Raw genomic sequence first — 27,822 nt, 5'->3', positions numbered from 1 at the left:
CTGACACCCTTAATTGTCATTATCATCATAATTTTATTTGCCAATAAGTTTTAGTAAAAATAGAGAGAGTTGCTAGGGAGACTGTGATTATGTAGAAAAACACCTTGTTCGGTCTGTGTATGCATCTATTTAATATTAACTTTCTGATTTCTATATTATTTTCAGGACCAGAGGTGCGCAGGAGTTTCCCCGACACATACACTGAACAGGTTTGCGCTTCTTAATTTTTTTTCTCTCTGCGTCTCTCCAGGGATGTTGAGGTGGATCTCATAATTGTTGCTCACCTCAGTGCTAATGCGTTGAGCACCTGTTCTGACAGATGGAGTTTAAACCACTAGAGAGTCTGTGGTACCCAACACCCTCTGAAGGGCTTTTTAACCAAACTCAATCAAGATTGGGACTCAGGCTTACATATGCTTTTGCGGTGTCTGATTTCTACTTATTCCTTCTACTGTGAATGACACTGTATATCGGAAGTAGTCAGCAAAATCAAATGCTGATGTAAATATTGTCTGCCAAAGTGCTCTGAAGCTGATGACTGCCTGGCAACTGTTTTATCATTTATTTATTTATATACATATTTAATGGCTCGTTTCCACTGACTGGTACAGTACGGTACGGTTCGGGTCGGTACAGGTCTTCTTAATCAGGCTTGCTTTTCCACTACAAAGGATACCCTTTTGGTGGGCATGGTTCATGACAAAGTTTCTGTGGATGTCTTTTTCGGTCGAGAAAATGTCTACAATAAAGCTGTAGGGTCGCTTGCATATCATATGAGAAGCTCTTCTCACAAAACAGATGCTTTATACACAATACTTGTGTAGAAATGTTCATTGCTAACCTTTCTGTGAACATGAGTTGATTATAACTGCAGATCAATGACAGTGCGAAACAGCCTACTGTAACATCTGTAATTATATGAAATAAATAAATAAATGCAACATATATGAACACATACAGACCCTTACAGTTTCCGATATGTTACCAACTACAGAAAAACTACACACAGCAGACATTTAGTGCTAATTTAGGTTCAAAACAACACAAAATATAGCCTACAGTCAGAGCAGACCTCTCATCTGTAATCTTCAGCAGCACATGTAGCCTCTGTTAGACAGTAATTCCATCAATTCTGAGTTCATGTTAGTCCAAAGATGATGATAATTGTTATACAAGCAGTTTGTTCACGTTTGCTGAAAAAAATAATGTGCTCCTTTTTTTCCGGCTTCTCCTTTGTTTTTTCGCGCTTCACTATCACGTTTGTCAGTTTTCTGACAGGATCGGTTTCAAAAGCACGTCAATAATCAAGCGCAGGTTATTATCATCAGCTCAAGAAGTTTGTTATTTCAGATATAGACGCACGGCGAGTGCAAGCAAGAAATCGAAACCGCTTGCGCTTCAGACTGGCTCGTAAAAAGCTACGAGGCACAGGGTAAAATCTGCTCTTTGTTGGCTTTGTGGCTGTTAATTAAGACGACGACAAGGTTTGTTTGAAAATGTAATTCATGTAATTCCGCTGTAATTTCTCAGCTGTGTATTTTAACTTGGCAGTTCCTTTGTTTTCATTCTGGCTTGTTGCATAAGCGAATGACGGATCTCTGTAAACCAATAGCGTTCAGCTGTTGCGTCTAGCTCTGCTGTTTTTTTACCCTTTCTCTTGTTGGTACCCTTTCGAAAGGGTGCCAAAAAGTGGTACGGTTCGGTACGCCTTTTGACAGTGGAAACGGCCATAAAAGCGAACCAAACCGAACCGTACCGTACCGTACCACTCAGTGGAAACGGGCCATGAATTCATGCTGATCAGTGTTTCTGCAGAAATAAGCTCTCGTCCCAAAAAGAAGTAATAAAGACATCAATAACAATCACTTAACTACTTAAATATTTGATCTGAAGCTCATTTGAATCAGTTCTTAAAACTAGTGTTAACAATAATTTTTATTCTTTTAATTAAAAATGTTTATAAAATTTATAAAATATAAAATAATATTTGAGCAATTCCATGCACATTTCAACTTTGCCATGGAAAAGATTTAGTTTTCGCCAAAATATCGAAATTGTTTCTGCGTTTTTTTGGGCTAAGCAAGTATTTTACAGAGCGTTAAAAAGCCACGAAACCCATCTGTTTCAGCAGGGTGTTTTTCACACCTCTAGTTTGGAAAAAGTCAGGAAAGTGGGTGTGACTGGAACCGATGTGTGTACTCTGTATATTCTTTATCTGCAGTTTCAGACACATGTGCACACACACACACACACGAGGGTGTCCGCGGGGTCTTAAAATGTCTTAAATTTCAAAAACGAATTTTTAGGCCTCATAAAGTTTTTCAGTTTTCTCTGTCCATGTAAAGCTACACAATTGGGCCGACACTCATCCAATCATCAACAGTATATCTCAAAACTTCTACCAAACCTCATGGACAGACTGTTGTGCATATGTTTAGTTTATTATAGTTTTAAGAAAGGTTAAGAAAGGTTATCTTGGAGTAAAAGAGTATGTATTCAACTGGAGTTTGCTTGTTTTGATACATTACTTAAAATATGTGGCAAAGAGCTTTTTTTTTAAAATGTGGCAAGTAAAAATATTTTCTATTAATCAATTAGAAGAAAAATCCTTAGCGTTTAGTCCTGTATAAGTCAGAAATTTCCGTCAGATTGGTCTTAAAATTGACTTAAAATTGAAACCTGACACGCACAGATGCAGCTTCACTCATTTTTATTGTTGGGTCCAGTGCTCCCAGAAGGCAAACCCAGTGGTGAAGCTCTGTAATCTGGGCTGCGTCGCCTCCCTCTCCTCTGTCATGCTATTGTTCCAGGGATAATCCTTAACTCCTGACACAGATGAGGGCAGAAAACATACACACATACACACACTCACTCTCTCTCACACACCCCTGAGGGCAAAAGTCCATATGGGGGGAAACCAGAGCAACAATTCTCACCCAAGGGTTTAAATACAGTAGTAGCTCCAGAGCAACACACAGTTTCATCTGTGCAAGGTGTGCTTTTGTGTGAGTGAAGCTAGTGATTATGCTTCGTGTATATTACAGGATTTCTTTTAGGGTAATTTAGTGTTTTTGAATGAAAACCTCACACATTTAATAAAAAATACAGTAATTTTTTTGCTGGGCTCATACCCAGAGGACTCAAATGATAGTAGATGCGGACAAGTATTTATAGACCTCAGCTTGCTTTATGCCAAAAGATGTGTAGCTTTGCTATGGACAAAGATGCAAAGACCAAATGCTACTCGATGAATAAGACAAATGTTGTCAAGCATGCCATTAGAAAAAATAAAAGCTAAACAGCGTTTATTTAAAAACATATGGAGTCCTTTCATTAGTTAAATCAAAGTAGTGGAATTAACAGCAGAGGAAGAAGAAGTTGATGAATGATTTTTGGTGGACAATGCAGTTCCAGTCTTATAGTTCTGTATTGATACATTCTTCAATATATGTTTGCTGCACCTAGTACTCAGCATGATTATAATTGTCATGTTTCAATAGATTACCATTAATGACAAAAAGAGGAGTAGTTTTACTTTTCTTTTTTCTTTTCTTTTTTGTTTTGTTTGTTTTTTAGCTTTTAATATATATATATATATATATATATATATATATATATATATATATATATATATATATATATATATATATATATATATATATATACTCATATTTTGTATAATTTATAAATGCAACAAGGTTATTGTTGTAAAAAATGTTTGTAAAATGTTGTATTTCAAAATACAGTAAAGTTGTGAAATCGTTTTAGAATTTACAACAACTGTTTTAATGTGTTTTAAAATGTAATTTTTTCCTTGATGCAAAGCCGAGTTTGTAGTAGCATTAATCCAATCTAGAGTGTCTCATGATCCTTCAGAAGTTGTTCTGATGTGCTGATTTGCTACTCAGGAAATGTTTTTTATTATTAGCAAACAAACTTTTTTTTTTTTGATGCTTCATATTTTTGTGGAAACCTTATCTCTCCCAAGCAATTTATATATATATATATATATATATATATATATATATATATATATATATATATATATATATATATATATATATATATATATATATATATATATATATATATATATATATATATATATATATAATCAAATTATTTGTATTTGTAATAAATCATTTTCTTTTGAACTTTCTTTTCATTAAAAAAATCCTAAAAAATCATTATTGTGATCACAAAAATTACATAATGTGTTCAGCATTAATAATGTTAAGAGCAAATAATAAAGGTGCTGTAAGTTTTTGACTCACATAAAAATACCATAATATGTTTGCAGATATTTAAGAAGCATGCTAAGTGAACATTCTTGTTTATCTGAAAAACAATGCTGAAGTCAGATATTCTGCTTTGAAAATGTCTTTGTTTTGGTCTTTTTACCTGCCCACTGCTACTATAGCCAATCATATTTCAGCATTCCGGGCTGCCTTGGTGCATATTTCATTCATTCATTCATTCATTCATTCATTCATTCATTCAGAAAGGCTTTCAAAGTGTGTTTTCACGACTGAAATGCGACATCCGGTGGACAATAGCAGACTCCAAAATGAGATGCGCTTTAATTAGCAAATAAAATAAATATTACTAACGTAAACATTAGGTGAGCAGGTTACATTGTAACTATGTGTCTTGCACATGCTACGTGATGAGATATGCAGTGATAAGCAATTTGGCTGTTTGCACCAGACAAAACATGACAGAAATTGAAATACAGCCATTCAGAAGCACAGAATAGTACACTTACTGCACTCCAACAAAATTGTAAGCTTTATAATCTAATTAATACATACCAAACCTCTTTAACATTATTAAATGTAGATGCTGAATCAGTGATATGTGTTAGCTTGCACTGAATCACAGATCTGAAGTTTAATTTCAAACGGTTTATTTTATTTTCAAGGTCTGAGGTGAAGTGCTGCTGCTGCTGCTTTCAGTAGATTGGCAATAAATGTCATGTAAAATGGCAATCAAACTCGCATTATTAGCATTCAACACTGGATAAAGCACATGAGGTGTACCTGAGGTGATCACAGTTTGTTGTGTTTAGCTGAAAGAAATAAATAGAAATTTCAGGTGTTGGTTAGAACAAAACTTCTTTTAATATGAAAAATATTCCTTCTATCTTGTGCCGTTGCTTTTATTTAGAACATAACTTAAATCAGCCTTTAGGCTTGATAGTCAGGCACACTCCTGTCAATCTGGCAACCTGCGCTTGCTTGTGTTTTAAATCACGCATGCAATACCTAGTTCAACCACTGGGTGTCAAACTTACATACATAATGAGTTTTTAATAGCTAAGCACCAATAATAATCGACTTCTGAAGACATGTGAGACACCGAAGACTAATAATGACTTTGCATCACAGTAATAAAGAATTATTTTTATATATAACAATAGAAAACGTGTTTTAAATTAGCGTCTTGATTATTTTAAAATGTTGACTTATAGTGAGTTCTTTCTTTTTGCCTATCTGTTTCAGGAAACGCTACAGACTATCCCAAAGTTTTGTTTTCCTTTTAATATGGACAGGTAATGTTACATGCAATCATTAATCTACTTGGCTTTTGAGGAATTCTTCCTTTTGCATTCTCAGAATACACTCTCACCTGTTTCTCTGTCCTGTCTTTCAGTATGGCTGTGGGTCAGGTGGGGCAGAACTTCACGTTTGTTCTAACAGATATCGACAGTAAACAGCGGTTTGGTTTCTGCCGGCTCTCATCAGGAGCTCACAGTTGCCATTGCATCCTCAGGTACAAACTCTTGATTTTGAGAAAACTATTTTTAGTTAAAGGGGTGCTATTATGCCTCTTACTCTTTCTATCAGTTATACTTTAACTGAACTCCCTTGAATGCCTCCATTGTTGTCCCGAGTTTTCTTCTCGGGATAACAAACACATAATAAAATCACAAATTCAAACTATTCATAACTAAGTGCCCGGAGCATGTCTACAAGTTGATTCACTGAAAAAAGTAAGTAAACACGTTACATTAAAAGCAACAAGTTAACTTCACTTAAAGTAAGTAAACACGTTACATTAAAATCAACAAGTTCATTCATTTAAAGTTAGTAAACACTTTAAAAGCAACAAGTTTACACATTGCATTAAAGCAACAAGCTGGCTCCACTTAAATTGAGTAAACGTGTTATAAGGCTTTTGATGTTGTTGTGGTGTTTGTTTTTTATTGTTCATTTGAGTATTGTTTTTAGTTGAAAACTAGTCTTTGAGCTAATTTGGATACATCCACATTATTGAGGAACGTAGATTAATGTACACTGTCCCTTGTTGTGAAATAAATAAATGCTACTAAATAAATAAAACAAATAACTTGGAACTGTTAATTTGACTTCATTTTTTATAATTATGCACATAGCTCATTTATAAGTAATCAAATCTATTTTACATTGTATGAGATGTTTAACAGGTCTAATATACTGATACATGCGATTTATTCCTGACTGTTTACATTCAGATGTTTTGTTTTTGTTGTTGAACTAAACTAGGCATGAGCTGTAAAGGCTCCACCCTCTTCTGGAATAGGGTGGGGAACAGCAATTTAAATTTAAAGGGACACACACATTAAAATGTATGCCCCACCCCCACCCCCCCCCAAAAAAAAAAAAAAGTAATATACAAGCCTGTATAATTAATTAAAATCTGGGTATTTTAAGTTAAAACTTTTTTGTCTGTGAAGTTTAAGCTTAAAATACCTAAATTAAGTTTTCTGGGGAAACATGACATTACAGGTCATAATAGAACCCCTTTATAAGAAGCGATTTACTCCATCCACTTTCCAGATCAGTTTAATCTAATAGTAGTGTAACTTTTTATTTTTTTATATCAGCTACTTACCGTGGTTTGAGGTGTTTTACAAGCTGTTGAATATCCTGGCAGACTACACAACCAAAGGACAGGTCAGTGAAGCAGATATGACATCAGCTCTTAAATGTGAATATGTCGTATACACACAAATATACACATTAAATAATATGTGCCAATAAACATTTCTCACTGATTTCTTGCTTTATAATAATACTAAAATGACAATAACCTCAAAACACTTGACGATGACCCAAAATACAGCTATTTGAAGGTTCATTAATGACATGGCCTTGATTTACTGAAGTGATTTTAGAGTTTATATTGTCAAAAATGAGCTGGTTACTGTTTTACCCTGCTTACTGTGTTTTTTTTTTCAACAGGACATTCAGTGGAGGGAGTTGTTAGAGTCTCTACATGTATTAAACATCCCTGATCCTGGAGTGCCTGTGCATTTGAGTGTGGTAATATACGGGAATACACACACCAATATCAATGTATATTTTTATAAACAATTTGATATGAGACCATAACATTTATATCCATATTCTATAGTCTGATACAAGATATATTTTATATGTCACAATTCAGTTAAAAATGCAGATATTTGATATTTGGGGGATCAGACAAGATGTTAGATATTGTAAGATATTATCATTGTCTTGTATTAAGCTTATTACATTTCTCTGTCTCTCTCTCTCTCTAGCATTTGTTTTTCACAGTGCCTGATCCAAGAGAATTACCCAGTATACCTGAAAATGTAAGTCTGTTATTTGTCAAACTTCATGTCAAACGTTTACCTGGTATTAAGATGCATTTTCAGTCCATCCCATCACAATTGGTCATTAAAGATGCATTAAAGGTCCTGTGAAATTTTGTGCTCCAAAACAGTGACAATATCAGCATTTAGAAAATAAACCTCATATAATCTTTCAAAACTTTTTGACGTCTAAACATACTTCAGTTCATACTTAAGTTTCTCTTCAAATCTTATGACCAATCAAATGCTCTCTAGTGTTTGAAATGCCCCGCTCCCTTCAAGACATGTCTCATTTGGTTTTCATTTGGTGCGTTTTAAACTTAACCACTCTCACTGGCAGAGCTGTGGTAAAAACAAAATGCTATTTGCTGTTTTCTTTTTTATAAAGGGGTAGGAGCCACTATATGTCCCAGCCTGTCTTAATGTTTCATTTGTGATTACATCAAATTTTGAATTAAAAAATGCACATTTCAGAGCACTTCATGGGACTTTTAGTATTTCCACTTGGCATTAACACGCAATAAATGCAATTTAAAAGGCTTTCTCTGGATATGGCAATGCTGGAAAATACATTTAACAATTTATAGGGTGAGAAACAGTGTATAGTAACTTTATTGACATTGATTACAATATATTTTTTTTACATGATTTTAGTTAAAGTCATAAAAGTTTAAAATTCTTGTAATATCTAACATGTTTTCGGACTGTTATAATGGGTGCCCTAAACTGGTTAAAGTCTGTGTGAACTGGAAGTTGCTGAGACTTTTATTCCACTATGTTAATGTACTTCCAAATGAATTGGAATATTAATTAGGGGGCGGGGATTTTTTTTTTTTTGCACATCATTTCCTTGTAGCACAGGGAGTCTTAAAATGTCTAAAAATTAAAAAAAACTAAATTTTAGGCCTTAAAAAGTCTTGAATTCACTAAAATATTGTGTTGTAGGTCTTATATTATTTGAAACAGCTCTTAATTTTCTTATGTCCATGTAAAGTTACTCAATCAGGCCAACATTCCAATAATCAACAATACATCTCATTAAAACTTTGAGCAAAAGTTTAGTTTTAACTGTATTTACCAATATATTATTACAATAACATTTGTTTAAAAGTTCTTTATGTATATCTAGCTATCTGGTGAGGACACTGCCTTGACAGACTGTTGTGCATTTAATTTATAATAGTTTAAAACTTGTACATTTTTTTTAAAAGAAAAGCTATGTAGAGCTTGCTTATTTTGACACAATATTTAAAAAATGTGTCTAAGAAATAGCTAAATTAGATTTTGTTTTGATAGGGCAGACAATTAGAAAAAAACATTTAGCATTTAGCCCTGTTTAAGTATGACATTTATTTCATAATGGTCTTAAAAAGGTCTGAACGTCTTAAAATTGACTCGATGAAATCTAGCAAACTAACAGTAAAAGGGATGTGGTTAAGAATATTGTGGTTGAAGCCATCAAACTGACATCAACAGAAAAGGATCGCCAGTCCAAACATAAAAGCAAATAGTCAGACTTTGATTAAAGATTGCCAAACTTTTCTTTGTCTCCAGTGGATCAACTTAAACAGTTTAATTGTTCACCTAAAATAATTCATAAAGGTGACCACACCAAAGCTCGTTTATTTAATATCAAGTTTATTAAATTAAATCAGCTCTCACAAAGTATGTGACGTTTCGAGCACACTGGTTTTTCATCAGCCATTAGGTGCATTTTTTCACCTAAAAAATGACTGCGCACTAGCAAAATAAACATTGTAAGTTTTGATTTCACATGTAATTTAAGATCCCATTTACATCTTTATTTAGTGTTGTCCACTTGAGATCGGATTGACATGGATTTGTGATTCTCTGGGTTTATTTTCAGAGAAATCTGACGGAGTATTTCGTAGCAGTGGATGTGAATAATATGTTACATCTGTATGCTAGCATGCTGTACGAAAGACGAATCCTCATCAGCTGCAGCAAACTGAGCACTGTGAGCAAATCTATACATCTTTCTATCTGGTCATTTCTTTTCTTGTTTTAAAGGTGTTATTAAGTGTTATTATTCTCTCTCCTAGTTAACCGCATGTGTTCATGGCGCAGCAGCCATGTTGTATCCCATGTACTGGCAGCATGTTTACATTCCAGTCCTGCCACAGCACTTATTAGACTATTGCTGGTGAGTATATGCCTGCACCCACTCGGACTCGCTTGTGAAGAACTTCCCGTCTCTTTTATTAAAAAAACTATATTTTTTATATTAATACAGTTAATAAATGTGAGACTTATAGCTAGATAAAATTCAAAATATTCTATATCCATCCATCCATCCATCCATCCATCCATCCATTTATTCATTCATCCATTCATCCATCCATCCATCTATCTGTTCATCCGTCTGTCCGTCTGTCCGTCTGTCTGTCTGTCCGTCCGTCCGTCCGTCCGACTGTCTGTCCATCCATCCATCCACCCACCATCTATCTATCTACCCACCCATTTATTTATCCACCCACCAATCCATCCATCCATCCGTTTCTGTCTATCTATCCGTCTTTATATCCGTCTGTCCGTCCGTCCAACCAAATTTCAACGTCATTTAATGTCGTTATTGGACATCAAAATAATGTTGTCCTTAGACGCTGCCTAGACATTGAATTTTGGTCACCAGACATCACAACCTAAATCTAACATAATATTAACATCTTATGATGTTGTGTGCCTGCTGGGCACTACACACTATTATGTTTACACACATTCACAAATTACATGTAAATGCATCAGCTTTTTACAATGTAATACTCAATACTCACTACTCTTGAGTACTTTTGAAAGAGCTACTTTTTACTCTTACTTTGAGTAATATTTACAACAGGTACTTTTACTCTACTTGCACTACATTTTTAGGCAAGTAACAGTACTTTTACTTAAGTATGATTGTTTTTGGTACTCTTTCCACCACTGCTACCTACCCACCCACCTACCCACAGAGCTAACTGTGCCAGTAATCTTTCCAAAATCTGTCTGATAATTTCAGAATAATCTTCAGATTAATTGTAATATGATGATTTCCTACTCAAGAAAAATGTTTTATCATCGTAATTATTCATATTATTAGGATTTATTATTATTATTATTATTATTATTAAAAGTAATAATAATAATAATAATAATAATAATAATAATAATAATAATAATAATTCCATTTTATGTTCAAACCAAATTAAACGTATGTAGTAATACAACAAAAATAAAATAAATGTTAAAAGTAATTAAAACAACAATAATAAAATATTTATTATTAATTTATCTGTGTTTGATTAATAGAACCGGCCAATTTATTAGGTACACTTTACTAGTTCCGGGTTGGACCCCCTTTTGCCTTCAGAACTGCCTTAATCCTTCATGGCATAGATTCAAGAAGGTACTGGAAATATTCCTCAGAGATTTTTGTCCATATTAACATGATAGCATCACGCAGTTGCTGCAGTATTTTTGGCTGCACATCCATGATTGAAATCTCCCGTTTTACCACATCCCAAAGGTGCTCTTTTAGATTGAGATCTGGTGACTGCAGAGGCCATTTTAGTACAGTGAACTCATTGTCATGTTCAAGAAACCAGTCTGAGATAATTTGCGCTTTATGAAATGGTGCAAATGCATTGAGTTGCTGCTATGGGATTGGCTGATTAGAAATTTGCATTAACGAGCAGTTGGACAGGTGTACCTAATAAACTGGCCGGTGAGTGTATATTAAAGGAATAGAAAAAAGTGTGTAAAAAAAAAAAAAAAAGTATGTGTGTATATTTATCACACACAGATCATTAAATAAATATATTAGGAATAATTAATATTTATTTACATTCTTCAGAATTTTTTATTTAGCTTTTATCTGAAATAATAATACATGTGACATATATGTTTATGCAAGTATGATCATACATGTAATATAATGATTTTTATAAAGTGTGTTTTTATTTTAATTTTTTAGCGCTCCAATGCCGTACCTTATCGGGGTGCATTCCAGTCTAATGGAGGTGACAGATTACTTTTATTTACATTTTCTTTACTGCATATTTACATTTATCAGTGTCGCAGATTTATATTTGCTCTACCGAGTCTGTGTTTTTTAGTGTAGCTGATTTCTAGGCTGTACTTAGACTGTTGTGTGTCTGTGTTTGTGTGTGTTGTCGTAACAGAAGGTGCGAGGTATGGCTTTAGATGATGTGGTTCTTCTCAATGTAGACACAAACACTCTTGAAACGCCGTTTGATGACCTGCAAAGCCTTCCTAATGATGTGGTGAGTGAGTAAACATAAACACACGATTAGTTTAAAAAGCCTGAGCTATTTTGGTCGGGGTGTTGATTTTAATATTACAGACATGATCTCATACAGAAATATATTCATGATGGTTGCAGTCAAGTAAGTGATACTTGTGTGTATTTTATAGGTTTCATCTTTAAAGAACCGCCTAAGAAAAGTGTCTTCATCAACTGGAGATGGAGTGGCCCGAGCATTTCTGAAGGCGCAGGCGGCTTTGTTTGGGAGTTACCGAAACGCGCTACACATTGAACCGGTGAGAGATGGAGCCACTTTTTACACATAGGATGAATTTGAAACACACACAGTGTTTCAAATTATGGATTGCATTTCCAGATTTGGGAAACTTCCATTCAGAAGATCTGAAATGAATTTTCTCAAATTTATACATTTATACATTTTATATGTACATAATAAATGACTTGAGTATTTGTGAACGGGTTGAACATTCTAACTGTGTGACAGTGTCCTCTAGTGGACAGATGTGTGAAATGCACAGGAATAAAGATGTGCGTTTTATCTTATTTTCAGGAGGAGCCAATAACGTTCAGTGAGGAAACGTTCATCACACACCGGTCCAGCACCATGAGACAGTTTCTGCAGAACGCTATCCAGCTACAGTTCTTTAAACAGGTAATACACACACGTTTGCCTATTTGTCTGAATGAGAGCAGAAAATAGCTTGTGTTTTTAAATGTTTTTAACAAAAATCACTTATTATTCACTTAAAATAATGGTCCATTAGTTAATGCATCTACTCGCATAAACTAGGAATGAACAGTCTTGTACAGCCTTTACTAATGCATTGTTAAAACCCAAAGTTGTGCTTGTTAACATTAGTTAATGCGCTGAGTTAACATAAATTGAAAAACTAATAATGAATAGCTGAATTTTCATTAACTTACATTGACGAAGATGAATAAGTACTGTACTAATTGTATTGTTCATTGTTTATTCATGAAAATAAATGCATTAACTAACATAAACGTATACAGCGTGACCGCGTGGTCTTAAAAGGTATTAAAAGTTGACAAATCAATTATGAGAAAATGAAGGCCCTTAAAAGGTATTAAAAAGTCTTAATCGCATTTTTACGAGGTCTAAAATTTTGTTCAATCGTTGACCAAAGAGTTTGACTCCAAGAAAAAAAGCATAAATATACTTATTTTTCTCGATCCACGTGATTAATGTGGGCCGGGCGTGTCTGGCCTAGCTCACGTAATTTGCGGCAAACGCGGGGAGGTGATGTGGCGCTCTCCACGCTCTCCACATAGCGAAACCATAGAGCGGAACAGACGGCAAAATGGTAAAATGTAAGTTTGCGAACTCTTGGTTGGAGACAGGCGAGTTTAAACAGTGGCTGAAGCCTGTCGCCCACATAATTTATTCTTTCAAGCTTTGTTTCTTTGGAGCTTATCTGAGTTCTGTAGCATGGCTGTGCTCTATTGATTTATTTAACTACAACTGTTTATTAACAACTGTGTGTTAAGTTAAAGGTTTGATACTGATTAGAACTTGAAGTGGCGATGAGATCTTAAAATATTCTGAGAAGGTCTTTAAAAATTCTTAATAAGGTATTGAAATTACCTTTAGGAGTCATGCATACACCCTGTTATACAAGCTTATTGTAGAGTGTTACTAAATTCACAACCAAATCAACAGAGTATCTGCAGATAAAAAATAAATAAATAAATAAATAAATAAATTTTAGGCCTTATAAAAAGTCTTAAATTCACTAAAATAATGTGTTGTAGGTTTTAAATCATTTTAAACAGGTCTTAATTTTCCTTTATCCAAGTAAAGCTACTCAATCGGACCGACATCCATGCAATGACCAACAATATATCTCAATAAAACTTTTTTGTTATTAAATAATAGATATATATTTTTTTAGAGATGTATAGAGATACAATTGACTACAGCTGTTTTAGCAGCAAAACCCACAAATTAAATTCCCCAATCAAGGGAAAGAAAATGAAAAACAATTACATGATTCCTCATGATAAGACCGGGCCTTTAAAAAAAGTCTTTAACTCTGTATAAGTCTAAAATTTCATTCTTAATGGTCTTAAAAGGGTCTTAAAAAGGTCTTAAAAAGTCTTAAATTTGACTTGATGAAAACTGCAGAAACCCTGGTTAAACAGAAGGAAATTAAGAAAAAACAATATATAAAAATAGCTAAAATATTAATATAAACTGTTATAATAATATACCACCTTCACGTTAACTGAAATTCACGATGCTATTTTATTAAGTGCCACATTTGTCTTTCTTAAGGTGTGAGACATCTGCATAAACATCATTTTGTGTGTGTGTGTGTGTGTGTGTTCAGTTTATAGACGGCCGTCTGGAGCTGCTGAACTCAGGTGAAGGGTTCAGTGATCAGTTTGAGGAGGAAATCAACATGGGAGAATATGCTGGTAAGAGATACTTTCATTTTTTTGCATGCTTGCTGTAAAGATAATAAATGCATGCTATTCTTTCTTTATGTTTTATTTGTCTCTGTTTAAATTTGTGTTACAGGCAGTGATAAAACTTATCATCAGTGGCTTTTTACAGTGAAGGTGAAATGTCTTATTATATGTATTTTATTTTAGAGCAAATGTGTGTGTTATGAGCTCTTTCTCTCAGTCTCCTTATGTCTTGTTCATCTTTTGAGTACAGAAAGGCAGCGGGGCAATACTAAACACAGTGAAGACAAAGGCAAATCCTGCAATGAAGACAGTTTACAAATTTGTATGTATCTATTTTTGTATTTGTGTGTTCCTGTTTAATATTTCTTATTTTAATTTAATTTAATTTTGTTTACAATTTAATTTAATTTTCCCAGTGATGGGTTGCAGCTGGAAGGGCATCTGCTGCGTAAAACATATGCTGGATAAGTTGGCGGTTCATTCCGCAGATTAATAAAGGGACTGAGCCAAAAAGAAAATGAATGAATGAATTTATTTAATTTTATTTTTCAGTTTTTCCCATGCGAGCGAATTTGTTTTCTCTGTGAAGTTTCTCTGTGATTCTTTTTATTTATTTATTTTATAATTCATTTAAATTATTTACTTCTTATTGTTTAATTCTTTTTTTTAATTAAACTATTACAAAACTTAATTCTTATTATTTAATATTATTTAAAGATCGCACAGATGTCTTTCTTTCCTTTTTCATTTCTTTAAAACTTGTTTTAACACATTTTAATCTGTTTTTAGCATTTTTTAATATTTTTTTGTTGTTTCTTTTAATCTTGTTTATTTAAAGCACTTTGAATAACCATTATTCATCAATGCTATATACCATTGAAGTCCGAATTATTAAACCCCCTGATTTATTAGCTCCTCTGTTTATTTTTCCCCAATTTTTCCCCCCAAAAAAGAGTTTTTTTTTTCAACAAATTTCTAAACATAATAGTTTTAATAACTAATTTATAATAACTGATTTGTTTTATTTTTGCCATGATGACAGTAAATAATATTTGACTAGATATTTTTCAAGACAGTTTTATACAGCTTAAAGTGACATTTAAGGCTTAACTAGTTAAATTAGGTTAACTAGGCAGGTTAGGGTAATTAGGCAAGTTATAATGATGGTTTGTTCTGTAGACAATCGGAAAAATATTGCTTAAAAGAGCTAAAAAAATTAAAAACTGCTTTTATTCTAGCCAAAATATACAAATAAGACTTTCTCCAGAAGAAAAAATATTATCAGACATACTGTGAAAATTTCCTTGCTCTGTTTAACATCATTTGGGAAATATTTAAAAAAGAAAATTCAAAAGGGGGCTAATAATTCTGACTTCAACTGTAAATAAACTAGCCTTGCCTAATTAAATGTAATTATTATTTTACATTATTTCTCATGGCTGTTTAAATTTTAAGTAAATATTTATTTAACATTTTAAATAAAAAAAATTTTACTTTGATTTTTAAATCTTTTTAGTTATTTTATGTAATTGTATATTTTTATTTATCGTTACTTTAAGAGAATTTCGTTTTATCTATGTGAGAAAACTGCAATAATTTCCTCAGTTTTTGTATCATCTTTTTATATGAAAAATTTAAATGTACAGTTTTTAAGCAGATCCTTTGTTTTTCCTCTGCAGGCCAAAGACCATGCCAAGATGGGCATCAAAGAAGTCAAGAGTCGACTCAAACAAAAGGTAAACACTTCAATAATTAGATCAGTTATTCATAATTTCTGCATAAACACACACTCATTCACTGTCATTGAATCTCTTGCAGGAGCTCACAGAGAATGGCTACTCAGAAGAGCCTGGGCCCACTCAACTACCCTCCACACACAGCAAAGACTCGCTCACTTGGGACCAGAGGCGGCCAATCACAGTTCACTTTGGGCAGGTGGGTAAAAGAGATATTGTAAATTCTTGTTCGATCAAAAAGTGTATTGTGATAATAAAAAAGCAGTCTTGTTTTCAAGGGCACCCCAAAATTTATTTTTTTTGCTTTATTGCTATCCACTCTATAAAGTGTTAAAAAAAACTTATACAATTTGACTGAATTGCTGTTTAACTTTAATTGCTACTTTCTTGTAATATTAGTTGTATGTTTATTTTGTAATTGAGAGGAAAAACTGCAGCACATGTTTACAAGGTTGATCAAACGCGCCAATTTTACAGGACATGTCCTGACCAGGATTCATTGATATTACTTTGTTCTCCTGGCTTCATGATTTCATCATTCTCCAGGTTTCATAATTATTGAAAAGTAGTTTTGACCAGTGACTTTCAGGCATTGTACTTTTTCAACCAATCATGGTGCTTGGAAGGTGGGATCTAAACAGAATGTTCAAAGTGATGTAAATATGCATTCATACAGTAATTAGATGTGCTTGCTTCATGTCAACAAAATACCATGAGAGTGATTCAAAAGTATAAGAAGCTGTCTGGTCTGTCTTATTGATGGCATCCAATGATCAGTTTTTTTTTATTTAATATTTGCAATACCGAAATCCTGAAGGTGTCCTGTAAAATAAAATGTCAGGTATGGTCGCCCTAATCTTTGCACACTCATCTAAACATGGCTTTCAGCAGTGGGATGTTTGCAAATTAGCTGGTATTTTAAACTTCTATCTAACCCTGAATAAAGCTCAAATAAAGCTTTGCCAGTAGTGTTTCTGGGATGTTAGGCAGTTTTTATTTTGGTGTGAATTTTTATTTATTTATTTTACTTTATTTATTAATTATTTTAAAAGGACATAAAATGAATAGGGTAAGTAAAAACCAAAAAACTTGTTTATTTTAGTGTTTGTTTAATTGCATCCAATATAAACGTCTTTTTTACATAATTTAAATGTGTGTACTGTGTATATTTATTATGTATATCACAGGCATGCATATACGTATTTGAGAAAATATAAAATATATATATATATGTGTGTTTGATACAAATTATATATTTAAATATCTGTGTAACAAAATAGTTCTGTATAGTTGTGTTTCTATGTATGTGTGTGTGTATATGTCACATTTATTTATTGTATAGTGTATTTTATTATAAAGTTTATTTTAGGATGAAAGAAATATATTTACTTCTAATTAATATTACTATTTCACATGGGTGTTTAATTTTATTGATATTATTTGTAAATCCTGGATGTGTCCTGTAAAAATGTCAGGCATTGTTATCCTAACATTTACGCACTCATCTAAACATACTTTCAGCAGTGGGATGTTTGCTCAAAAATCTTGTTTTCTCTCTGGGATTTCTAATTGAAATGTTACATTTAATTATTACTTAATTACTCTCAGGGCCATTTATATCGAAGTTGATTTAGCAGCACCGTATTGGTGTTTTGTAACATCTAGGAGGACCAGGACCAGGACATACACGCATACACTTCGGACAATTTAGCTTACCCAATTCACCTATAGCGCATGTCTTTGGACTGTGGTGGAAACCAGAGCACCCAGAGAAGAACACGGGAAGAACATGGAAACTCCACTCAGAAATGCCAACTAACCCAGCCTGGACTCGAACCAGCGACCTTCTTGTTGTGCCGTGTTGCCCCATTTAGTTATTATATAGTGTGTTTTATTCATTCATTTTCTTTTCAGTTAAGTCCCTTTATTAATCAGGGGTTGCCACAGTGGAATGAACTGCCATCTTATCCGTCACATGTTTTACGCAGCGGATGCCCTTCCAGCTGCAACCCATCACTGTGAAACACCTATACACTCTCATTCACACACATACACTATAGACAATTTAGCTTACCCAATTCACCTGTAGCGCATGTCTTTGGAGTTGTGGGGAAAACCGGAGCACCCAGAGGAAACCCTCGCCAACACGAGGAGAACATGCAAACTCCAAACAGAAATGCCAACTTACCCAGCCTGGGCTCAAACCAGCGACCTTCTTGTTGTGAGGCGATCGTGCTACCCACTGCGCCACCGTGATGCCTACATATTTTTATTCTTATTAATATTATAATTTCACATGGGTGTTTGATTTTATTGGTATTATATAAAATTCTGGATGTGTCCTTTCAGGAATTGCCTTCGTTTACACACTCATCTAAACATTGCTTTCAGCATTGGGATGTTTGCTAACAGTATTACCACTAATCGGGTATTTCAAAGTTCTTTCTAAAACCTAAACAAAGCAGATAAGCACCCTTGCTGTTAGTGTGTTTGGGATTTTAGGGGGTGTTTGAAGGAAAACAATATTAACAGATAAAAGTGTGTGTGTGTGTGTGTGCGCAGAATGAGCGGTCACCTTCCCCACGGCCCATGCGGCCACAGCGCCCCCCTCCTCCCAATCCCTCCAAACTACAGCGCAGCATACGACCAGTGAGTACAGCACTCTCCTGCCTGACCTCTGACCTCTGACCTGAGCTCACCTGTGCCCTCTGGCCTGGCTGTTGCACTGGAGTGTGTTATATCTGTGTGTTCTGACAGGAGTCTGTGTGTGCGCATGTACTCACACACATGGAGGAGCTTGTTGTGTGTTTGCATTTGTCTTTCTCTGGTTTCAGTCTCTTCTGGGCTTAAGTCAAGTATATTTGTCTGTTTTTATGTGTGCGTATAGTTTAGGGTTGTCACAATACTGGAATTCGATACTAATCGATACTGAAATTTTAAAGACGTACATTTCCCGCTAACATTTGAGCGCTGTTGAGAACGTTCTTAAATAGCGCTGATTTGCCATTGTGTTCATATGCTCAACAGAGATGACTGTGATTGGCCATGAAGATCATCAGTTCTCCGAACTCATCGCTGTTTACTGAGTGTAAACACAGATACAGGGACACTGGAGCATTTTAAAGTCACGTCGATTAGCTGGTTTGTCTATAAGCTGACATACGAGTGATCCGCTTATGAATCGTGGCTTTAAAAACGCTCCAGTGTCCCTGTATCTGTGTTTACACTCAGTAAACAGTGGTGAGTTTGGTGAACTGATGACCTTCACGGTCAATCACAGTAATTTCTGTTGAGCACGTGAACACAATGGTAAATCAGCGCTGTTTAAGAACGTGCTCTACAGCGCTCAAATGTTTTAATTTTTAAAATTCAGTACTGATTGGTATCGAATTCCAGTATAGTGACAACCCTAGTACGGTTATATGTGCAGTGTTTCCTCTAGGATATTTTCCAGCTGTGACGGCAGGCCTTTTTTACACAGATCTACCAACTACCTGTGGTGTTATTTCAATGACAAATGTCGTGAGCGCAGTATTACAAGATCGCATTCGCATTCATGTTATAACCTACACGTATGCGAATCTCTTTGCTTGCGCGCCGATTTCCTCTGCTCGTGCACAAAACTTCTTGCACGTCCCCTCAAATATACACTGCTCAAGCGCAGATCTTCTTGTGCGCTCTTAAATAAACGCACTTAAGTGCGATTTAGTGCATTTATGTAACAAGTACGTCTCCAACATTTGAAAGATTTGCAAGGAATATTTATGAATGTCTCCAATAGACCTACAGAGCGTATTAATGCGTCCTGAAGTAAAGTGAAACGGCTATATGTAGTGTTTGCTGGCCTCACGCATCACGCACCTGTCAGTCAGTCAGTCAGCGCGTAACCTTAAAGTGTTAAACAAATAACGCACAGCACTTCTACGGTTATAGAAAAGCTGTTATAATTCACTTCCCTTTTAATACGCTTTGGTGCGATTTATCATCCGCTATAAAAGAAAAAAAAAACATGGCTGAATGTTTTGATGGAGAAGCTGTAATGTAGCTGTGGCGGGATCAATTTTGGCATGGCGCCCCGCCATGGAAGAATGAATGTAGCGGAAACCTTGGTGCATATAACACTATTTAGTTTTAAATGCGAACAAAACATTTGGAGAGAAAAAGCTCAGGATGAATCTTTGTTGTCTAGTGTCTTTGTTTGTCCAGCCGAGTATAGCTTTAATTGTGTACTTAGTTACTTTAACTATGCAAGTACATTAACCAAAATATAAAGTCTTTTTTTGCCTCTGAATGCTAATTGTTATTTTTTTTGTGCTGGGGTGGGTTTCCAAAAACCATTGTCAGTCAACTAAGTTCTGTAGTTGCAAACATTGTTTGTTGATTTGGCATTTCCAACGAACATTTGCAAGCTGCGCCACTAACTTGTACGCTTGCAACTACACCGCTAGTTGTAGTTAGAGGCATAGTTCCTGGCTGTGTTCTATTTCCAGTTATTTCCCCTATGTCCTATTCCTTTCGAACATTCCAACATTTAAATTGGAATGATTTACAAAAAAACGTTAAGGTCATCTCTCTTATGTGTAATTTGCTTTTTAAGTATTTTTACAGTTCAGTTTTAGCGATCCTCATATTGACAATTGCGCTCCCTTCCTATTGCACTTTAAAAACCTTTATATAATTTTGAACGCAGCCATGGCTGACGGTGAAAGCTAAAGGTGACCTATTATTTAAAAGCAGAATATATGTTTCGTCTTCAAAGCTTGTGAAAACAATATATAGCATACGTTAATGCTTTTAATTTATAGTAGGTTATTTATTAAGAAATGTATATGTAGCCTACTGTATATGACATAGGCTTGTTGATTAGAACATTTCTGCAGTGGTTTGAATGTGTCAAAGTAGACTTTTCAAAAATAAAAAAATAAACAATATCCTACGTAATCATAATAAATGAATAATAAAAAAAAATACTACTACTACTAATAATAATTAAGTAGGATCTTTTTCATTTCTTAATAAATAGCCTGTAAATTACAACCATTAACAATTTATATATGAGATTAGAATACGTGTTATCATTTTTGTAAGTGGTGTAATGTTTTAGAATAGAATATGTAATATTCTCAGTAATATTTGTAAAGGAAACATAGGCCCTATATGTGCCATTTAAATTTCTTTCATTTAACATGGAAAACAAGAGTATTTTTCCCCCAAAACTACCCTGATATTTTATTTAAAGAAAAAAAAAATGAATGTGCATGTAAAACAATATAATTTGCACAAAAAATGTGTTTTTTTTCTCTAAAGAAATTGTTACGCCACCTCATTTAGAGCGGCATTATGTACATTTTATATTATAACTAATGTGGTTCAAACGATGGATCTGCGACAAAGCATCTACGGTTTTGGGAAACACTCTTCTAGGGTTTCTGCAGGGTCTTAAAAAGTCTTAAAATGTCTTAAATCTCAAAATCCAAGTTTTAGACCTTAAAAAGTTAAATTTACTGAAATATTATTTTTTAGGTTTTTTATACAGGTCTTAATTTTCCTTTGTTCTAGTGTAGCTACCCAATCTGGTCAAAACCCATACAATCACCAACAATCATATCAATAAACTTTAAGCTTTTTACTTTAAGGTAATTTTCAACTCTATCTATCGTAATGGTTTAATTATTTTCCTTACAATAACATTTGTTTAAAAGTTCTCCATTTTATTTACTGTTGAGGACACCGGCCTGGACAGATTGTTGTGAATAGATGTAGTTTATTATAGTTTTTAAAACACTTGTTCATTTTTTTTATATTAAAGAAAGTTTATGTTGGAAAAAAGTGTATGGACACAACTAGAGCTTGCTTGTTTTACACAATATTTAAAAGATTTGACTGAGAAATATAATCTAAAATCTTTAATTTTTTTATTATTAATGTATTATTGTATTATTAAATGTATTAAATTATTTTTCTTTTTGGTAGGGCAAATAAAGTTCTTTCCTATCTGAGCCATTTGAAAAATTCCTTAGCCTTTAGCCTTTTATGGGTCTAAAATTTTATTCATAACGTCTTAAAACGTCTTAAATTTAACTCTGTAAACCTGCAGAAACCCTGTCGTCACTACATCTTTCTTTTCCCAAACAGTGATTTGTACTATTGTAGTTGGGAAACACACCCCTGGCTAGTTTCTTGATAAATATAACAGTGCCAGTATATATAAATTACCCAAGCAATGTGTTCAGAACAGCTGATTTATTTCGACACAAATCCATGTTTCTGTCTTTATGAATAAATCATTGAATCAAAAGAAAGAAAATAGTTCATTCAGGAGCAAAACACTGCAGTGTTGCTCTCAGATGCACACATGTTCTGCTCTGGATTAGTTTAGAGCCATTTTCTTTTGCCAAAAGGAAAAGAAAACAGCATGTCTGAAACGTAACTCGCTCAATATTAACTTCTTTGTTTGTCAGCATCAGTTGTGATCAGACCCGCGCAACACTCAAGTTTGTTTGATGTTTGTGTGACAAACTCATACAGGGATATTTTTTCTTGACTTCTAGAGGCTTCTAACAGTTTGGGATGCTTTAAAGGGTGCTTTCTTTTGGCTGCCACTTTCCAGGTCTTATTTCTGTGTTTCCGTTTACATTTGACAGGATCTTGACCTCTAACCCTTGCTTGACCTCTGTTCTAACAAGGATGTAACATATCCAGAATGTCCTTTTAAGACATTAGGATGGTGTTTAAAACGTGCGTTTGTGTGTGTGTTTGCAGGCTCGACCTCCTCGGCCATTGGTGGCAAAGAGACCTCGCAGTAACATTGGTGTAGAAGGAAGCCCTGAACAGTAAGACTTAAGAAATACTCGACCTTTCTCACACATGCTCTTGCAAAACACAAGCAAATAGACAATTAGTCTTTGTGCTTTAGCTGGTTTTGATTGCACAGCTTAGTGGAATTTTTTTACTTCATTTTCACGGCATTAAGCGGTCTGAATTTTTTTTTTTTAATGACTGCTAAATTTGTCCATTCAAACAATGAACTGCCAAGAAGCACAAAGAGCTAGGTGTGAGAACTTGCGTTGTTGTGGCTATTTATGTGAAAAAAGTAGCTTGAGTTTCTCATAGGTAATAATATACGAGTTTAATAGTGTTACATTGTACTGGCATTTGGCAGAATGTTTACATTGGTAAAAAAACTTAATGATATTTACATTTTTTTTAACTCAAATCAGATGTTTTTCCTTTATTTGTAACCTTAGCCAGCTGATCATTATTTTTATTTTTCCAGAAACTGGTAGTAATTTCTTGGTATTGTTTATATGCTATTTAGGGATGCAACGGTTCTATGGAATAAAAACGCTGTCATTAATATTTCATGCGTAAATCAAATCAACGCACGCTTCTTGGTCAATAATCGTCTCGTCCCATTGTCCATCCACTGTTCGGTGGGCCCTGTGATTCAGAATATGCATTATTAATATTGACTCCGCCTTTATACCATACACTTCCGATTACCTTTCACTTGTCTGTGACCTGTCCGATCACCTCTTCGTGTGTAAATGTTGTTGACATCACGTTTCCTCACGTGTTGGAGTTTCTGAGAGTTCAGCACGAAAAGTAAAGGAGATAAAACGCACGCAAAAGCGAAGCTGAGACCAAAACACAGGGCATTGCTGTCCGTGTTTCAACAGACACTCAATGTAATTTCAGACAGACACAAAAAAATAATAATGAATGGCGAAGTATTATTATTATTTACTTATTTATTTATTTTTGTTGCAAAGAGATCAGTGGTCTCTAATCGGCAGATCGAGGTCTATGTCCAGACCCAGAAGTGTCCCATGCGGACCCAGAGATTCAGCTTAAAGCCTGATTTATACTTTCGCCTGGTACCGCGTCGCGGACTGCACGCGCACTTCTCGAAACGGAAGAGGCTTTTATACTTGACGCGTTCGCTGTTGTGATATTCTTTAAAATGACAGGTGCGGTTCAAAGAAATTGACCGTAAAATCAGACAGATAAACAGAGAAGTAGAAGGTTTCCCAAATTACATCATATCATTAATATCATTGAAGATTTTTTAACTAATAATTTTTTATTATTTTTCTAAACTATTTTAATGATTGTAAAGATTTTAATAACCATTCAAGATTTTTTAAATTCAAACTTTGATGCATCACTTGCGTTTGTTCATATCTCAGACAGTTCTACCTATTAAAGTTTATTAAAATATTAATGACAAGAGAACACAGGTTACTCTACAAATATATTTTTTATTATGGAAAGAATAAAAGCAAAAACATTACTGTCTGGCTAGTTTGTCCTCTACTGATAACGTAACATAAATTCAATTTTTCCACTAAACTTAAACCTAAGAGGTTGTGCTGGTCTTTTACTTCAGTCGCGGTCCCACTGGGTGTTCTTCCCACCTGATCGCTTACCTGCTGTCTGCTTAAAACAGTTTTCTTCTAGACTGACTGTTCCCGCTGAATTAAGAGAGAAGCGCTAAATGCTCTATCTTTGCTTAAGTTTCATTCACTACGATGGCGCTAATAAGTGATAACGGAGCTCTCTGGAATGATTGATAATAAAAATGCGTTGTTGCTTTGGTAATGCAAGCATAATGTAAACAGAAGTAATCAATACTCTAAAAGAGCTCAGTTATTAAGATGTGTTGGCATCATTATTATCTGCATAATTGGTTGAGACTGATGAGTCGAGATGTAAAACAGAAAAAGCTTAGTTTTTTCCGTCTTTATATTTTTTAAGCATTTTATTTGAACATACAGTTTTCAAATTTAATTAATGAGAGGACATGCAAATCTACACTCATATGTGTGAAGCCTGTTGCATTGTCTGGTGTTTGTTACCCAATATATATGTTCTTTGAATTTTTCTGTAGCCATTTTTTTTTATAAACATATAGCACATACTGTACCAGACCGAAACAATGACCCTAAAACCATGGTATATACCGAACCACGAGTAGATTTAACTATTGCACCCCTAATGCTGTTATAGTCTTGTATTATTATTTTGCTTTAACTTTTATTTTTAAAATGTCAGTTTCTTGTTTTGTGTAGGGTTCATTGCCTATTCTTTCTTAAAAAAAACAGAAAATAAAAAGCCTTAAAACATTTGTGTTTTAAAATGTACCCTTGCCAATCATCTTAACTTTAAGATTAGGTATTTAATAATAATGAAATATAACTAAAAGTAAATTAGAACCTTGCGGGGAAAAATGAAACAAGCATATATAATAAACCTTACACAAAATATAAATGAAACTGAAAATATATATTTTTTACATGATAAAGCAAGATAATAACATAAGACTATATAAGAACATAATAAAATAATAATGTTTCAGTTCATGCTAACACTGGTGGCTGAAAAATTGTAGTCAAATATCTATCAAATACAAATGAGAACAGAAAAAATGTTGTGGTTTTGATTGTGTGATTGCATGTCTCACTTGCTCTTTCCTTCTCTCCTTCACTCTTGTGTTCTCTCTCTCTCTCTTACACTGGGTGTGATCTGTGTGTTTGTGTGTGGCTACACTTTATACTTGGGTCTCTCTATCTTTGCCAAATTGTGTTTATTCTTTCTTTTATGTTGCTGCTGTGCCTTTCTGTATGTGTGCGTGTTGACGCTGTAGTTACGTGCGTCCAACTCGTCACTATACAGTGTTTCTGTGCGAGGATTCTTCGGGTGATGAACTGTCTCAGGATGACGACTCCATTGCTGCTTTTCCTGAACACTTCCTGCTTTCTGCTCCTTTTGAATGGTCTCTGTTCACATAGTTTTCTTTTAATGTCTAGTGTTTCTTTTAAGTCTTCTAGTGAATAATTGATTGCCTTTTTATATGTTTTGCCCCGAAGAAGAATTTGGACACATTAAGACCCAATTCTATTTTATTACACAACCCCTTTCCCTTAGCCCTTGAAACAGAGTGTGAAGGGGAATGGCTTTCAATATTTACCCCTAAGAAATGGGAGAGCAGTAGAACACCTGCACACGTCATCATATGTCAACGAGATCTCTTTTACTTCATATGAGATCAACGACGGCGACTGCTATAGTTATTCCAGTTGCATTATTTTTTGATACTTATCTTCAGGAAATTACTAAAGGCAAAGTTATCATGTTATTATAACACATATAATGTGGGAATAAGCTTGTTACTGTACTGTGCTTTTACATTGTGGCCATATTCATCCATCTACAACAACATTACATTATACCGGACACTGTAATAAGCTAATTCCCAGCCACTAGACTTTTCTGACAGGGTGTTCGAGTGTCATCGAGTGTCAGATGTGAAAGTGTGTTATTATGGGATAGAGTTATTATTATAGATTATAGATAGCGAAATTTAGCAGTTTTTTATGGGTTTTTTAAAAAGCACAGTGGTAAAACACCGTTATGAATGTATTGAAACACATGCTTGTTTGATGTACAAATTCATAACAATGACAAATTTGTGCACCTCCTTACTTCCATGTGCAGCCATTCTGGGAAATTTTCATACCCTTTCATTTCTAGTGTGGTCTTGAAAAATCTTAGTTTCAAGGGCTATCTAGCCCTTCCCCTTAGCCCTACGCCTTCAAGCTAAAGAGAATTGTAGACACCCCTGCCCCTTCACATATGGGGTAGAATTGGGATTGGGTCTAAATACGACATGGATGTCATTTGAATAAGTTTAGCATATATTAAACCAAGTTTCCTTTTTGACACATTGTACTTGTCAAATATAGTTAAACATGACGACAGTAAAAGTTATTTGCTGGTATGAACTGTATAAACTATACAATGGGGTACCTCAGGGTTAGGTGCTTGGCCCCTACTATTTTTTTCTTACATTGTTCCTGTATGCATTTAATCAAGAATTGAACAATGTATTTAGTCTCCATTGGCAAAGTTTTGAACAATTTCTGATTGACAGCATAGTAGTACAAAACCAGAAATTTCCATGTAGTGTTGAGGTCACACTTTGGCCCATTCCCAATTCTACCCCTTAGCCAAGGGGTGTCAAACATATGTTCCACGGGCCAGATCAGGCCCACAAACAGATTTAATCTGTCCCACGAGATGATTCTGTAAAGTATAAAAATAAGCTGCAATTTTTCAATAAAAGAAACTGCTTTTCTAATTGTGTCCACTGGATGGCGCAGTTGCAAACTGTTAATGTCATCCGATTCAGAAGCCTGAATCAGTGTCAGTTTGACAGCCTTGTCAGAGAGAAAGACCACATCTATGCCCTGCCATACCACACTGAGGTGTTCTCTTGAGGATATGTAGCTATTTCACGTTTTGTCAGTTTAATGGCTAATTTGTACGAGTTTAGTCGTACAAAAATGTGCGACACAAAAAAGTAGGCGTGGCACCCAACCACACCCCAAACCCAACTGTCATTGGTGGATAAGCAAATCATACTAAATTGTACAAACGAAATCGTACGAATTCATATGAATTAGCCACTAAATCAAAAAGTTAGGAACTGTTGTCCTTAGGCTCCAGCTTTATGTTTTATGTTGAACGTATTAAAACAAAGAAAACAATCTGAAGTTGTTTTTTTGAGTTATATATATCATGATTTTACCAGTCTGGCCCACTTGAGAATAGATTTTCCTCCATGTGGCCCCTGAGCTAAAATGAGTTTGACACCCCTGCCTTAGCCCTTCCCTCTACCCTTACCCCTCGTTTTGCACGTTCACAGGAAGGGGTAGGGGTGTCCTAATTCTCTTTAGCTTGAAGGCGTAGGGCTAAGGGTAAGGGCT

General features: G+C 34.5%; 1 protein-coding gene across 6 annotated transcripts in view; it reads left to right on the top strand.

Moving 5' to 3' along the window:
* dennd1a (DENN/MADD domain containing 1A) overlaps window positions 1-27,822 on the top strand; it is a 42,378-nt gene that overhangs the window by 5,808 nt on the left and 8,748 nt on the right. For 2 of the 6 annotated variants that reach the window (XM_056445908.1, XM_056445912.1), the window contains exons 2-21: window positions 166-209; window positions 5,502-5,551; window positions 5,653-5,772; window positions 6,866-6,935; window positions 7,224-7,304; window positions 7,547-7,600; window positions 9,468-9,578; window positions 9,664-9,764; window positions 11,574-11,619; window positions 11,782-11,883; window positions 12,035-12,160; window positions 12,436-12,537; window positions 14,237-14,324; window positions 14,428-14,468; window positions 14,569-14,640; window positions 15,998-16,054; window positions 16,137-16,253; window positions 18,617-18,703; window positions 22,817-22,887; window positions 25,701-25,829. In XM_056445908.1, the coding sequence (XP_056301883.1) occupies window positions 166-209; window positions 5,502-5,551; window positions 5,653-5,772; window positions 6,866-6,935; window positions 7,224-7,304; window positions 7,547-7,600; window positions 9,468-9,578; window positions 9,664-9,764; window positions 11,574-11,619; window positions 11,782-11,883; window positions 12,035-12,160; window positions 12,436-12,537; window positions 14,237-14,324; window positions 14,428-14,468; window positions 14,569-14,640; window positions 15,998-16,054; window positions 16,137-16,253; window positions 18,617-18,703; window positions 22,817-22,887; window positions 25,701-25,829 (1,669 nt within the window). The remainder of the gene's footprint in view (window positions 1-165; window positions 210-5,501; window positions 5,552-5,652; window positions 5,773-6,865; window positions 6,936-7,223; window positions 7,305-7,546; window positions 7,601-9,467; window positions 9,579-9,663; window positions 9,765-11,573; window positions 11,620-11,781; window positions 11,884-12,034; window positions 12,161-12,435; window positions 12,538-14,236; window positions 14,325-14,427; window positions 14,469-14,568; window positions 14,641-15,997; window positions 16,055-16,136; window positions 16,254-18,616; window positions 18,704-22,816; window positions 22,888-25,700; window positions 25,830-27,822) is intronic. The other 4 variants (XM_056445910.1, XM_056445913.1, XM_056445909.1 and 1 more) reach the window with 3 other exon arrangements.

The sequence above is a fragment of the Danio aesculapii genome, chromosome 21 (genome assembly GCF_903798145.1).
Source record: "Danio aesculapii chromosome 21, fDanAes4.1, whole genome shotgun sequence".
Classification (NCBI taxonomy): Eukaryota; Metazoa; Chordata; class Actinopteri; order Cypriniformes; family Danionidae; genus Danio; species Danio aesculapii.
Note: the sequence above shows the minus strand (reverse complement) of the source record. Positions and strands in the feature narration are given on the sequence as shown.